The following is a 15836-nucleotide window of genomic DNA, read 5'->3' as shown; positions in this document are numbered from 1 at the left end:
CAAAAAAGGGCCATAATTCAGCCAAAAAACTCGAGTTACGTACTCCTGCCTACAAATGGAAATCATGATGATAAACAAGTGTTCAAAGTCACGTGTCAAATCGTTTTGACAAAATGAAGATTTGTACCAAAATTGTACCAATTTCCAACTCCAAAAAGGGCCATAATTCAGCTAAAATAGTTATGTACTCTTGCATACATATAAAGACTGTTATGATAAACAAGTAATAAAAGTTTCAGAGCCATATGTCAAACACTTCACACAAAATATAAACTGGTACTAAAAACTTAACCAAGATTTGTAAGTTTAAAGGGGTTATAATTCTGCCAAAATCCTCGATGGAGTTATGTTCTCTTGTCTAAAACTGGACAAGGTGATGGTACACAAGTGTTGAAAATTTCAAAGCTTTATCTCAAAAGACTTTGTCAAAATGTGGACTGATACGAAAAACTTAAACAAGGAATGACGCCGACGTAGACACTGACACCGTGCTGAGTAGAATAGCTCTACTTATTCTTCGAATAGCTGAGCTAAATATGTATTTCATAATACATGTATATGCCTTACACCGCATTTGACTGAATTCCCCAACAGTGTATTTCATAAGAAATATACAATACAGCTTTTTTATTCTTAAAATGTGTAATTTTTACTGCAGTGCTAAACGAGTGCGGTTCAAGAGGTAGCCGTAATCTCTGCCACTGTGTTTTATAGGGAAAATGCAGTTTAAGTCAGGAATTATGGCAGCAGAACTAAGTTCTGTATATCTAGTCATTACCATGACAAATCATTGAACTCCTTTCAGTAACTGTAAAGGATCTCAGAAATGCAACAAGAGCTCGTAGAACATGAAATGCCCACCTTGACTGCATTCAGTAATTGCACAAGGAACAGAAATTATTTGGTCACTCTACAACAAAGTTCTACTGTTCTGGGTCAATGTGACCTTGGCCTTTGACATACTGACCTCAAAATCAATAGGGATTGTCTGCTGGTCATGATCAACCTCTCTATTAAGTTTCGTTATCCTAGGCCCAAGCGTTCTCAAGTTGTCTTCCGGAAATGGTTTAACTGTTCTGGGTGACGGTGACCTTGACCTTCGGCCTACTGACCTCAAAATCAGTAGGGTTCATCTGCTGGTCATGACCAACCTACCAATCAACTTTTATGATCCTAGGCCCAAGCGTTCTTGAATTATCATCCGGAAACCATTTAACTGTTCCAGGTGACTGTGACCTTGACCTTTTACCTACTGACCTCAAAATAACTGGGGTCATGTGCTGGTCATGATTAACCTCCCTATCAACTTTCATGATCCTAGGCCCAAGCGTTCTTAAGTTATCATCCAGAAACTGTTTATCTGTTTCGGGTCACTGTGACCTTGACCTTTGATCTACTGATCTCAAAATCTATAGGGATCATTTGCTGGTTATGACCAATCTCCCTATCAATTATTATGGTCCTAGGCACAAGCGTTCTTGAGTTATCATCTGGAAATGAATTGTCTATATACCGACCGACATTTGCAAAACAATATACCCCTCCTAAGAGGGGCATAATAAGGAAAATAATCTGCTGACACACCACTTCAATGACTCAAACATTCAGCTACTTAAAACTAGCTGTGATGTCAAAAGGACCTAAGGGTGTCCTAACACTTTGGGTGTTCCAGCACTAAATACAATCCTATTAAGTTACTGACAAGCCTACAGATTGGAAGAAACAAGTCTCCAAACCACTGCTCCTCAATGTAGGGGGAAACATAACTGCTGTGCAGGTGACAGCTACTTACCCATGATAACAAGCCCAGCCTGGGTCTCTATACCCTCCAACTTCATTTTGAACTTCTTAATTTCATCCTTTGGTAGGTCCAGGTGCTCATTGTAGAAGTTGAGAACAGGTTCTGCCCTAATGGTACACATGTCCAGTAAAACATCTTCAGAGTTATCTTTCTTGACCATAGTCTCCTCTGAAATATAGTATGGCTTTCTGGTCAGTAGTTAAAACTACTGACAGAGGTCCAAATGCCAATAGTTTTGACTATTGATCCGCAACCCATTCAGGAAGTGTTTTATTATTTGACATTATAAATGAACATTTACAGTTTACTTTTTAAATCTTTCACTTATTAAAACAGTAAACATGTGCTGCATGAAGACCTGTCATTTAGCCCAAACTATGGACTGGCCATTCGTAGAAGGAGTCACTTAATAATGATTTCATTATGTGACCTAGTTTCTGGCCCAAGATGACCCATATTCAAACTTGACCTAGATTTCATCAAGACAAACATTCTGACCAACTCTCATGAGTTTCGAACTTAAAATGTGGGGTCTAGAGTGTTAACAAGATTTTCCTTTGATCTGGCCTAGTGAACTAGGTTTTGACCCCACAAGAACCAGATTCGACCTTGGCCTAAAGATCAAGATAAACATTCTGACCAAGTTTCATGAACATAGGGTCATAAATGTGGCCTCTAGAGTATTAACAAGCTTTTCCTTTGCTTTGACCGGGTAAGCTAGTTTTTGACCCCACATGACCCAGATTCAAACCTGATCTATATTTCATCAAGAAAAACATTCTGACCAATTCTCATGAGTTTCGAACTTAAGCTGCGGACTCTATAGTGTTAACAATTTTTTTTATTTGATCTGGCCTACAGACCTAGTTTTGACCCACATGACCCAGATTCGCATATGACCTACAGATCATCAAGACAAACATTCTGACCAAGTTTCATTAAGACTGGGTCACAAATGTGGCCTCTAGAGTGTTAATAAGGCAAATGTTGATGCACGGCCGACAACAGACAATAACCTGTCAAAACAGCTCACTTCGTGTTGTGGTGAGTTAAAAATTTGAAATCCACGAATTTACATCTCCACGAAACAGCAGTTTTGGCCAAAACCATGAAATTTGGTGCCAACAAAATTAAATGTTTTCACAGGAGTACTCCATTTTTAACCAAGTTCCTTTAACATGACTACATACGCATGAGAGTAGCTTTGCTAAGCTTGTATTGGAGCCTGGCTTTCTTGAGCTCTGTTGTATCATTGATGTCTGCATCTTCATCATGTGTCTCATCTCTGTCATCTACCTCATTTACAGCTAACATGAAATCTACATGGATACTCAAATCCTGAAATAGTGGTATATATAAATTTTGTCCAGAAATGATAAAATAGTAACAACAGCTATCAACTAGTCTATACACAATTTGCTTTGCCAGCTGTCACTGCAGAGTCATTTTTCTCAGGTTTTTTTTTTATAACCAAAGCAATAAAATGCTTTGACTGTCACAAAGTATAGCAAAAGAAACAAGATTTAAAACAAGGAGCAGAGTTTTCAAAGCGCAAAATCATGCTCCCCAACGGTGTAAAACCAAGGATTTTTTTTTAAGGTTTTAAGTTTAAAGATGAAGATCATATGAATTTGTTTGTTTTGGATTTAATGTTGTTTTAAACATTATTTCAGTTATATAACTGAAGCTGACAAGCTGCTGACTGAAAGTCTTGCGCCCTACTTGTTTGGCTAACCTGGCAGTATCACACAAGAATCTGCAAGCTGCTGACTGAAAGTCTTGCGCCCTACCTGTTTGGCCAACCTGGCAGTATCACACAAGAATCTGCAAGCTGCTGACTGAAAGTCTTGCGCCCTACCTGTTTGGCTAACCTGGCAGTATCACACAAGAATCTGCAAGCTGCTGACTGAAAGTCTTGCGCCCTACCTGTTTGGCTAACCTGGCAGTATCACACAAGAATCTGCAAGCTGCTGACTAAAAGTCTTGCGTCCTACCTGTTTGGCCAACCTGGCAGTATCACACAAGAATCTGCAAGCTACTGACTAAAAGTCTTGCGCCCTACCTGTTTGGCTAACCTGGCAGTATCACACAAGAATCTGCAAGCTGCTGACTGAAAGTCTTGCGCCCTACCTGTTTGGCTAACCTGGCAGTATCACACAAGAATCTGCAAGCTGCTGACTGAAAGTCTTGCGCCCTACCTGTTTGGCCAACCTGGCAGTATCACACAAGAATCTGCAAGCTGCTGACTGAAAGTCTTGCGCCCTACCTGTTTGGCCAACCTGGCAGTATCACACAAGAATCTGCAAGCTGCTGACTGAAAGTCTTGCGCCCTACCTGTTTGGCTGACCTGGCAGTATCACATAAGAAACTGGAAGCTGCTGGCTGGAAGTAACACATTTCTTTGACTAATCTACCTAAAACTATCCATATTAAATCATGCTTTATGCTAGTTCTACTTTCCTTCATTTGTGTTCTTTTACTTTAAATGGTAAATATTCTAGTAAACATACTTTAAAGATACGAATTCCTTCATCAAGCTGTTCTTTTGTGCCTGTGATCACGTCTTTGCCTGCTATGGTTATCACAGGCTTGTTTGAGTGCTGTACAAATACATAGCTCTCAACTAATGGCAGGATTTCTTCTGTATGTCCACAACTGTAATATATTGAAAATAAACATTACTACAAGAATAATGTCAACATTGTATGACAAATATCCACTAAAAGTACTAGGCAGATTAACATTACAAGAGTGTCATGTTGGCCCCAGATAGCTCATCAAGTTTCACAGCTTGCTTGAACAACAGTTTTGATAATGGGCCATTCATTCAAAATTATTGTTATGGGGCCTGTACTTTCTTACAAGATATATAAGTTTCTACTTAATACCTTTTGGTGGGTAATGACACTCTGTGTGTGTGGTGGTTGGGGGAAGAGGCTGGGGAATGATGACATAGGATATAACAAGAGATGTCACTAATAGTGACAAATTCCCCAGAAGCGTGCCCAAGAATGCTACAGGTGTCAGAGCAAAATATAACGGAATAGTTTAGGTATGAATCATTTTGTGACTTTGACCTTGACCTGAGAGACCCGGGTCAAGAGCGCAGCACACCTTCTCAATATGGTTAACATTTGTGTCAAATAATTTTCAAATCCCTTGATAAAGGAGTTATTGACCAGACAAATAAAAGACCTTGTTAACTTTTGACTTCTAAGTGTGACCTTGACCTTGGAGCTAGGGATCTGGGTCTTGCGCATGACATGTCATCTCACTATAGGGTACATTTATGCCAAGTAATTTTAAAATCCCTTCATCGATGGCAAAGTTTGGACCGGACAATAAACAGACCATATTAACCTTTTACCTCTAAGTGTGACATTGACCTTAGAGCTAGGGGTCTGGATCTTGCGCACGACACATCGTCTTATTATGGAAAACTTTTATGCCTAGTAATTTCAAAATCCCTTGATGAATGGAAGAGTTACGGACCAGACACCTGTTAACCTTTGACTTCTAAGTGTGACCTTGACCTTAGAGCTAGGGGCCTGGGTCTTGCAAATGACATGTCTCATTATAGGGAACATTTATGCCAAGTTATTTCAAAATTCCTTTATGGATGGCAGAGTTACAGCCCGGACAAGAATTTACATGGACTCACAAATGGACGGGCAGTGCGATTTTAATATGCCCACCTACTGGGGGGCATAAAAAGACAATATCAAACAAGAAGATTTTTAAAGTTTCAACTATGTATATATAAGGAAAAGGGACCATATCCTCTGGGGGCCATGTTGTTTTATTTTTTGTGACAAATCAAAATGAATTAACCAATCTTGGTAGTGGATCACAAAAGGATCATTTGTGTAAAATTACTTTAAAATTGGCCTAGAGCTTATGGAGATGCTGTTTGAAGATTTTTCTACTTTTAACTCTGGCAGTCTCTTTATGCAACCAAACAGAACCATTTGAACAACTTTCGAAGAGGACCACCCAAGGAACATTCAGGCCAGGTTTCATCGACTTCCACCTCATTGTCTCAAAAATGTCTTTTGAAGAAAAGTGTGGACAGACAGACAGACTTCGTGCTCAGGTTAGCTAATAAAACCATAACAAGTGGCCCAAATGGGCCTAAGTTGCTCACCAGTGGGGAACTTAACCATCTGGACCTTGCTTCTAACCAGGTTTGGTGAAAATCCTTTATGCAATTCATTAAAACCAGATTTTATACAGACAAACATTCTGACAAAGATTTATAATGATCAAGCTGAAAATGTTGCCCTTAGTGTTAACAAAGATTTTTCTATGACTTAACCTAACGACCTAGGTTTTTCCCATGTGACCTAGCTACAAATCTATCCTACATTTTAGTAAACATGTTCTGCTAGGAAGTAGGGACAATTCTTAAGATCGTTGTCATCATGTTTTGACACCAAAATAATTTCTTTTCAACAAATACACAGATAAGTTTTCCACCAACCCCATTAGAATGAAGCAAATATTTGGAGATATCCAGGAAGTAACTGCTTACACACATATTTAAGTAAAATACTTACTGAACACTTGTGCGAACATTCAGATTTCTACGTCCTGGGGTAGGAAATGGTCTGTAGTTCACATAGGCCAATTTCTGTACTAAAACTTGTATGTCCGATGCATTCTGTCCTGTAATGCTGAACTCAGTCATATCCTTGTTAAAACTCACAGACTGAAAGTGTATAAAATGACTACACCTTTACATACTTTATCGCATTTATACCTTGCACACCAGCATTACTGTAACTGAACCTTTACAAACTTTACAAGTTGGTATTTGTAGAAAAAATTTCAGTAACTCAAAATCATTTAATCAAATGAACTGCCAAGAAAGGATAAATTGATTTTAAACAGATAATTTGTGTTTGTTTTCAGTGTGATATAGATCTGATAAGGGAAAAAATTAAAAAAAATTAAATGCTCCTGTCATCCAAGTCTGTTCATAAGGAATAAACAACATAAGACTACAGCAAGTGCTGGTGTGACCTGGCTTGTCCACTTAAATCTTTCATCCAAGTCTGTTCACAAGGAATCAACAACAAAAGACTACAGCAATGCTGGTGTGACCTGGCTTGTCCACATAAATCTTTCATCCAAGTCTGTTCACAAGGAGTAAACAACAGGAGACTATAGCAAGTGCTGATGTGACCTGGCTTGTCTACCTAAATCTTTCATCCAAGTCTGTTCACAAGGAATAAACAACAAAAGACTATAGCAAGTGCTGGTGTGACCTAGCCTGTCTACCTAAATCTTTCATCCAAGTCTGTTCACAAGGAATAAACAACAAAAGACTACAGCAAGTGCTGGTGTGACCTGGCCTGTCTATCTAAAGGAATAAACAACAAAAGACTACAGCAAGTGCTGGTGTGACCTGGCCTGTCTATCTAAATCTTTCATCCAAGTCTGTTCACAAGGAATAAACAACAAAAGACTACAGCAAGTGCTGGTGTGACCTGGCCTGTCTACCTAAATCTTTCATCCAAGTCTGTTCACAAGGAATAAACAACAAAAGACTACAGCAATGCTGGTGGGGACCTGGCCTGTCTAAACTAAATCTTTCATCCAAGTCTGTTCACAAGAATAAACAAACAAAGACTATAGCAAATGCTGGTGTGACCTGGCCTGTCTATCTAAATATTTCATCCAAGTCTGTTCACAAGGAATAAACAACAAAAGACTACAGCAAGTGCTGGTGTGACCTGGCCTGTCCACCTAAAACTTTCATCTAAGTCTGTTCACAAGGAATAAACAACAAATGACTATAGCAAGTGCTGGTGTGACCTGGCCTGTCTATCTAAATCTTTCATCCAAGTCTGTTTACAAGGAATAAACAACAAAAGACTACAGTAATGCAGGTGTGACCTGGCCGGTCTATCTAAATCTTTCATCTAAGTCTGTTCACAAGGAATAAACAACAAAAGACTACAGCAAGTGCTGGTGTGACCTGGCTTGTCCACCTAAATCTTTCATCCAAGTATGTTCACAAGGAATAAACAACAAAAGACTACAGCAATGCTGGTGTGACCTGGCCTGTCTATCTAAATCTTTCATCCAAGTCTGTTTACAAGGAATAAACAACAAAAAACTATAGCAAGTGCTGGTGTGACCTAGCCTGTCTATCTAAATCTTTCATCCAAGTCTGTTCACAAGGGATAAACAACAAAAGACTACAGCAAGTGCTGGTGTGACCTGGCCTGTCTGTCTAAATCTTTCTTCCAAGTCTGTTCACAAGGAATAAACAACAAAAGATTACAGCCAGACAGTGCTGGTGTGACCTGGCCTGTCTACCTGAATCTTTCATCCAAGTCTGTTCACAAAGAATAAACATCAAAAGACTATAGCAAGTGCTGGTGTGACCTGGCCTGTCTATCTAAATCTTTCATCCAAGTCTGTTCACAAGGAATAAACATCAAAAGACTACAGCAATGCTGGTGTTACCTGGCCTGTCTACCTAAATCTTTCATCCAAGTCTTTCACAAGGAATAAACAACAGGAGACTACAGCAATGCTGGTGTGACAAGGCCGGCCTATCTAAATCTTTTATCCAAGTCTGTTCACAAGGAATAAACAACAAAAGACAACAGCAAGTGCTGGTGTGACCTGGCCTGTCTACCTAAATCTTTCATCCAAGTCTGTTCACAAGGAATAAACAACAGGAGACTACAGCAATGCTGGTGTGACCTGGCCGGCCTATCTAAATCTTTCATCCAAGTCTGTTCACAAGGAATAAACAACAAAAGACTACAGCAAGTGCCGGTGTGACCTGGCCTGTCTACCTCAATCTTTCATCCAAGTCTGTTCACAAGGAATAAACAACAGGAGACTACAGCAATGCTGGTGTGACCTGGCCGGCCTATCTAAATCTTTCATCCAAGTCTGTTCACAAGGAATAAACAACAGGAGACTACAGCAATGCTGGTGTGACCTGGCCGGCCTATCTAAATCTTTCATCCTAGTTTGTTCACAAGAAATATACAACAACAGACTACAGCAAGTGCTGGTGTGACTGGCCTGTCTACCTAAATCTTTCATCCAAGTCTGTTCACAAGAAATATACAACAACAGACTACAGCAATGCTGGTGTGACTTGGCCGGCTTATCTAAATCTTTCATCCTAGTTTGTTCACAAGAAATATACAACAACAGACTACAGCAAGTGCTGGTGTTACCTTCATCCACATCTGTTCACAAGAAATATGCACCAACAAACAACGACAAGTGCTAACCTACAGGGCCAACATAATGTCCCTTAAGTTTCTTCAAAATCAGTTGAACACTGAACAAAATTTCATGAATTTGCATTATAAAGTAAAATTTCACAATTTAATAACCTCTAAATTCTGGTCTATACTTACAGTTCCACTTGGCATATCTTTGAGTTCAGTGAAATCAAGGTTTTCTTGACAGTTGTTGAGACATTGTATAACTCTTTCACTTTCTGTTTTATCTTTCAAAATTGACAATCCAGCAAGGTAACCTTGGAAATGGTCAACATATATCTCATCCAGGCCTGAAATAACCAAACATGGCATCATTCACCCTATTCTTATTCATGGTCAACATATATCTCATCCAGGCCTGAAATAACCAAACATGCCATCATTCACCCTATTCTTATTCATTTGAGTTTTCAATGTCTTTATAACCATTTAGCATAGGTATCGCTGAACCAGTCACTGTCGTGTGACGAAACAACATTTTGCGTATACATAAGAAACTGACTGGCATCCGTGAACCACACGACTTGTAGGGCTGCCTTGATCTCTGTGTGGTATCAATGAACAACACTGGTTAGGTTAACAGGGAACTTCTACATAACCTATACTGGTGTGGTATCAAGGAACACTGGTTAAGTTAACAGTCTGCAGCCACATAACCTAAACTTGTATGGTATCAAGGAACACTGGTTAGGTTAACTTTGTGCAGTCACATAACCTAAACTGGTGTGGTATCAAGGAACACTTGTTAAGTTAACTGACCACTGCTTCATAACACCTACACTGGTGTGGTATGAAGGAACACTGGTTAACTTAACTGTAAACTTCTACATAACCTATACTTGCGTGGTATCAAGGAACACTGGTTAGGTTAACTGTGTGCTGCCTCATAACCTATACTGGTGTAGTATGAAGAAACACTGGTTAAGTTAACTGTGAACTTCTACATACTGTAAACCTAGAAATGTTTTCGCGTTTTTTAAATTAGCGCCTTTCGCGGGTAGTATGTTTCCGTGAAATTAAATAGCCGCGAAAAACTCTGATCTAACAAAAATGCGAAAGATTCTAGCATCAGCTTAAATAGAACGCTATAAAATGGTTCTGTACTTACACATACCTGGATATTAATAGCTCAAATTCTAGTACCATAATTGTATAAAATGAGTGCACAAATCCACATTAACTCAATTGATTGACAAGTCATCATGATGTTCTCTATGATGTAACAGCCTTTTCAATATCGATCTGTCAGGCAAACAGAGGATAAAAACAAAAAAATATGCATCTATCGAACGACATATAATGCAATTTGTAGTCGGCAGCCAATGCGATATACACATGTATTATTTGTAAGTAAAATATTATGTCTATTTCTGCTAAGTGTTGTTTAATATCCTAACAAAAGATAATGCTTTAAATGGCAAACAAATGATAGTGTAATAACAGCAATTTACTGACTGTCAATAACCGTTGATATGGATGAAAAGGATTGGGGTACATTTATAATTAATGGGTACAAAATACTGAACGTTTTCGAGAATACTATAAATGCAAGTATGCAACTATCACCTTAGCATACTAAATACATTCACTTGCGACTTCACTTTCGCGGGATTCGCGATGGATATGATTCCGTGAATATTTGTATCCGCGAAAATGTCCACGTTCTGAAAAACGCGAAACATAGTATCCGCGAACATTTCTAGGTTTACAGTAACCTACACTGGTGTGGTATCAAGGAACTCTGGTTAAGTTAACTGTGTGCTGCCACATAACCTATACTGGTGTGGTAGGAAGGAACACTGGTTAAGTTAATTGTGAACTTCTACATAACCTATACTGGTGTGGTATCAAGGAACACTGGTTAGGTTAACTGTGTGCTGCCACATAACCTAAACTGGTGTGGTATCAAGGAACACTGGTTAGGTTAACTGTGTGCTGCCACAAAACCTATACTGGTGTGGTATCAAGGAACACTGGTTAAATTAACTGGGAACTTCTACATAACCTATACTGGTGTGGTATCAAGGAACACTGGTTAAATTAACTGGGAACTTCTACATAACCTAAACTGGTGTGTTATCAATGAACACTGGTCAATTTAACTGTGTGCTGCCACATAACCTATACTGGTGTGGTATCAAGGAAACACTGGTTAAATAAGGAACACTGGTCAGGTTTACTTGGCAATGCTAAATAATCTAACCTGCAGGGGTATGAAGGAACACTGGTTAAACAAGGAACACTGGTCAGGTTTACTTGGCAATGCTAATTAATGTAACCTGCAGGGGTAAGAAGGAACACTGGTTAAACAAGGAACACCGGTCAGGTTTACTTGGCAATGCTAAATAATGTAACCTGCAGGGGTATGAAGGAACACTGGTTAAACAAGGAACACCGGTCAGGTTTACTTGGCAATGCTACATAATGTAACCTGCAGGGGTATGAAGGAACACTGGTTAAACAAGGAACACCGGTCAGGTTTACTTGGCAATGCTACATAATGTAACCTGCAGGGGTATGAAGGAACACTGGTTAAACAAGGAACACCGGTCAGGTTTACTTGGCAATGCTAAATAATCTAACCTGCAGGGGTATGAAGGAACAATGGTTAAACAAGGAACACCGGTCAGGTTTACTTGGCAATGCTACATAATGTAACCTGCAGGGGTATGAAGGAACACTGGTTAAACAAGGAATACTGGTCAGGTTTACTTGGCAATGCTAAATAATCTAACCTACAGGGGTATGAAGGAACACTGGTTAAACAAGGAACACTGGTCAGGTTTACTTGGCAATGCTACATAATGTAACCTGCAGGGGTATGAAGGAACACTGGTTAAACAAGGGACACTGGTCAGGTTTACTTGGCAATGCTACATAATGTAACCTTCAGGGGTATGAAGGAACACTGGTTAAACAAGGAACACTGGTCAGGTTTACTTGGCAATGCTACATAATGTAACCTTCAGGGGTATGAAGGAACACTGGTGAAGCTACTTAAGCTACATGACCGCTGCTTCATAACTTAAGCTGTGCTGAAAACCAGCATTAAACCCCTGTTTCTGTGTGTGTGTGTGTGTTCGGGTTTAGTCTTTTTATAAACGATGGTGTCTACTTGTAGCAGTGAGCACAATGCCCAACTTTATAGTGCTGCCTCACTGGAATATCAAGCCGTAGACATGTGGCATGATACCCCACCCAGTCACATTATACTGACACCTGGCTGACCAGTCCTAGCTCTATCCTCTTAATGCTGAGCGCCAAGTGAGGAAGCTACTAGTACCATTTTTTACGTCTTTGGTATGACGCGACTGGGGATCGAACCCACGACCTCCCGCACTTGAAGCAGACGCTCTACCACTAGGCTACCGAGGCGGTATCAAACCCGTTTCTAAACAACCATCAAAAGTAACCATAATATGTCTTCACTTCATGAACAAATAATAAAGTATAAAACAAGTGACTGAAGTAATGCCATGTAATACAAAGTCCCCTACTGGAAGGTGACTTTATATCTCAACCGCAGTATAACCTATGATCTGATATTTAGCTATATAAAAAAAATAAAGGACGACAAAGGTGCAGATTTGACAATAAAGAAATACTGACCTTTGACCTCCAAAGTGTGACCTTGACCTTTAAGCTAGAGGTTTGGATGTTGCCCAAGACATGTCATCTTATTATGATGATTGTAATGTGCAAAGTAATATTAAAATTCTTTATGGATTACATTATAATGGACCGAACAGGAAAAAGTCATATGACTTTTAAAGGATGTGACCTTGACCTTTGAGCTAGGCCTAAGTTTTGTGCATATCATGTCATCAGATTATGTGGCACATCTGTGCCAAGTAATATATTATTATCCCTGGTTGACAGTTATATACTGGACATGAAATTGCACATGGCCATATGGAATGACAAATTGATGGACGGTTGGAAAAGCATAATTCTATAACAAGAGCTGTCCATGAGACAGGGCGCTCCACTATTCGGCGATTTGAGTTGCCGAAACATTTTAAACTTAAAAATAACCCAAATCAGGGATGAGAATGGCTGAGAGCTGAAATCACATGTCAGGCCCCCTTGCGGGTCCAGGCTAGAGCCCTGTTGGGGGTCACAGGGGGCAAAGCCCCCTGCAGCTCATGGATTTTAAGAGCCTCCGATTGCATGAAAACTTATGTTGCCCAGACTTAAGAATTAAAACAAATTTCTTATCTCGTTTCACTGGACTCACTTCCAGCTTGTCAATTTTGATCCATGTACATGTAGTTTTACGGGTCCACTTCTTTTTCGTTTTTCTATTATTATTTTACCAGGATACATCGACGTGCATTTGCCTTCGCAATACAAATGGTCTTCTTAGCAATCTACAACTCCGGCGTGTTCTTTTTACAATAAAATTTGTTACTGACAATTTTCCAACTTAAAAACAAATTATGTTTACAATTAGTTTGGTCAAAACCCCCCCCCCCCCCCCCCACAGTAGATTCTGAGAAGATGCGATAACAAGAAATTGTTAACCGACGGAAGGACCACAGACACAGAGTGACTTGAATAGCCCACCATCTGATGATGGTGGGCTAACAAAGGTTGCCGAAAAACTTTAACAAAGAAAGCCCAAGCCGATGCCTACCCCAACGCCAAGGCGAGTAGAATAGCATCCCTATTCTCCGAATAGTGGAGCTAAAAACTGGTTTTCAACCAGTAGGTGACTAGAAAAGTACATTTTACTTGTACATCAAAACTGTAGGTATTACCTTTCCAGCAAGCTCCTACTACAAGCTTTGTAAAGTGGACTCTATCTGTGGGATGAAGTGGCCAGTCATCTAGAATCTCAAAATTCTCACTGTTTGTTTCTGCCAACTGACCATCCACATACAAACTCAACTGTAAAGGGAACCATGTAATATTTATGTTACATCAGATGGCATAATACTTTGTGTTTACTAATAATGAAGATGCAGAAAATGTATACTGTACAGCAACACATATTCATATCAGTCTACAGAAATTAAAAATCTTAAATAATTACAGCTCTGTAACAATACTGTACATTCTAATCAAATATAACAAGAGGGTCATTGACTCTAAAGCGCTCACCAGTATACATGGCTTCAAGTGTGTTTGTATAACGTAATGGAACAACTACAGAGTTAGGTTTCTTCTATGTTAGCCTATATTTATATACATGTAACACACATTTTTGAACTTAGGGCAATAATTTGAACAATTATGGTAGACAGTGAAACTCTAATATCACACACCAAATATCAAAGCTGTAGCTATTATGGATTCAGAGAAGAAGATTTTCGAAGTTTCTTATAATACAAGCCCATAGTAAGTACATGTCACACACAGAGGCATTGCCATTTTTGACCTTAGGGCAATAATTTGGACAATTATGGTAGAGTCAAACCCCTATATCACAGGCCAAATATCAAAGCTCTAGAGAAGATTTTTGAAGTGTTATAGCAGAAAAACCTCTTTTTTTTAAACAAAATGACCCATATGTTCAATTTGAACAATTTTGAGCTACCAAGAGATCTTTTGTGTAAAGTTTCATCAAAAATCCATTCAGTGGTTTAGGAGGAGATGTCGTTTAAAGAAATTGCTGATGAAAGGTGGCCACGCCCTTTGGCTACCATGTTCTTTGATTTGTAGAATGTCACACAAGGACAGTTTGTGTGAAATTATTTTAAAATCAGGCATACAGTTTCATACAAAAGATTTTTAAAGTTTCCACTATATATATATATATATATATATGGGAAAGAGACCACACACCCTGGCAGCCATGTTTTTTGATGGATCATAACAACTTGAATAACTTTGACAAGAGGACCATTTGTGTGAAATTGTTTTGAAATTGGACAAGCAGTTTAAGAGATGTTGTTAAAAGACTTTTTTTTTTCATTTTTAGCTCTGGTGGGCCCTATGTGCAACCAAGCAGAACCGTTTGAACAACTTTGAAAGAGAACAACCTAAAAAACATCCAGGCCAAGTTTCATCAACTTCCACCCAAAGGTTTCAAAGCAGATGTTGTTTAAAGGCAAGCCAGTCTTAGTGAAAGGGTTAATGGTATTGAGTGAAAGCACTGACCCCGAGTTCTGACCTTGACCTAGAGCCGACATGGCTGACTCATTAGTTCTGCACATTGTCTTGATGAGGTAATCATTTGACCCAAGTTTCATGAAAATCCTTCAAGGGGTTTAGGAGATACAGCGTGGACATAAAATGGAAGGCTCAAACCTTTGACCTTGACCTTGAGTTGACATGGCTGACTCATGAGTTCTGCACATCGTCTTAATGAGGTGATAATTTGACCAAAGTTTCATAAAATCCTTAGAGGGTTTCAAGATATATGGAGCGGACACAATTGTTGTCAGCAGAGTTAAAAAGCAAAACAGAGTTATGAAACCTGTGCAAAGTAAGTCAGTTCTTCACAGTGACTCTGTGTGTAATGTTTCAATTCATTCCCACAAAAGGTTACTGAGACACCAGCTTACATATAAAAACTTAACCAAATCGGGACACCGACGACGATGCATGGTTGAGTCCAACAATTCTACCTATTCGTTGAATAGTCGAGCTAAAAATGTGATTATGTTTGGAGTTCACTACTTCTAATATTTCAATGTATTTTTTCACACTGGGACATGAAATGTGCTCCTTATATCCAATAATTCACAATAACCCTGTTTGCTGTAACCTTTTATTTTATAAAGAACAAAGAAGAGAACATACACAGAGATCTTATAACTAAAAATTTGTTATAA

At 39.1% G+C, this 15836-nt stretch overlaps 1 protein-coding gene across 1 annotated transcript in view; it reads right to left on the bottom strand.

The window, feature by feature from the left end:
- The window catches only part of LOC123539361 (calsyntenin-1-like), a 128939-nt gene that overhangs the window by 29051 nt on the left and 84052 nt on the right, over positions 1–15836 (bottom strand). Inside the window, exons 9-14 of the mRNA XM_053523303.1 lie at positions 13818–13947; positions 9193–9347; positions 6358–6509; positions 4312–4456; positions 2992–3139; positions 1793–1969 (exon numbers count right to left, since the gene is read on the bottom strand). Of these exons, the coding sequence (XP_053379278.1) occupies positions 1793–1969; positions 2992–3139; positions 4312–4456; positions 6358–6509; positions 9193–9347; positions 13818–13947 (907 nt within the window). The remainder of the gene's footprint in view (positions 1–1792; positions 1970–2991; positions 3140–4311; positions 4457–6357; positions 6510–9192; positions 9348–13817; positions 13948–15836) is intronic.

The sequence above is a fragment of the Mercenaria mercenaria genome, chromosome 14, assembly GCF_021730395.1.
Source record: "Mercenaria mercenaria strain notata chromosome 14, MADL_Memer_1, whole genome shotgun sequence".
NCBI lineage: Eukaryota > Metazoa > Mollusca > Bivalvia > Venerida > Veneridae > Mercenaria > Mercenaria mercenaria.
Note: the sequence above shows the minus strand (reverse complement) of the source record. Positions and strands in the feature narration are given on the sequence as shown.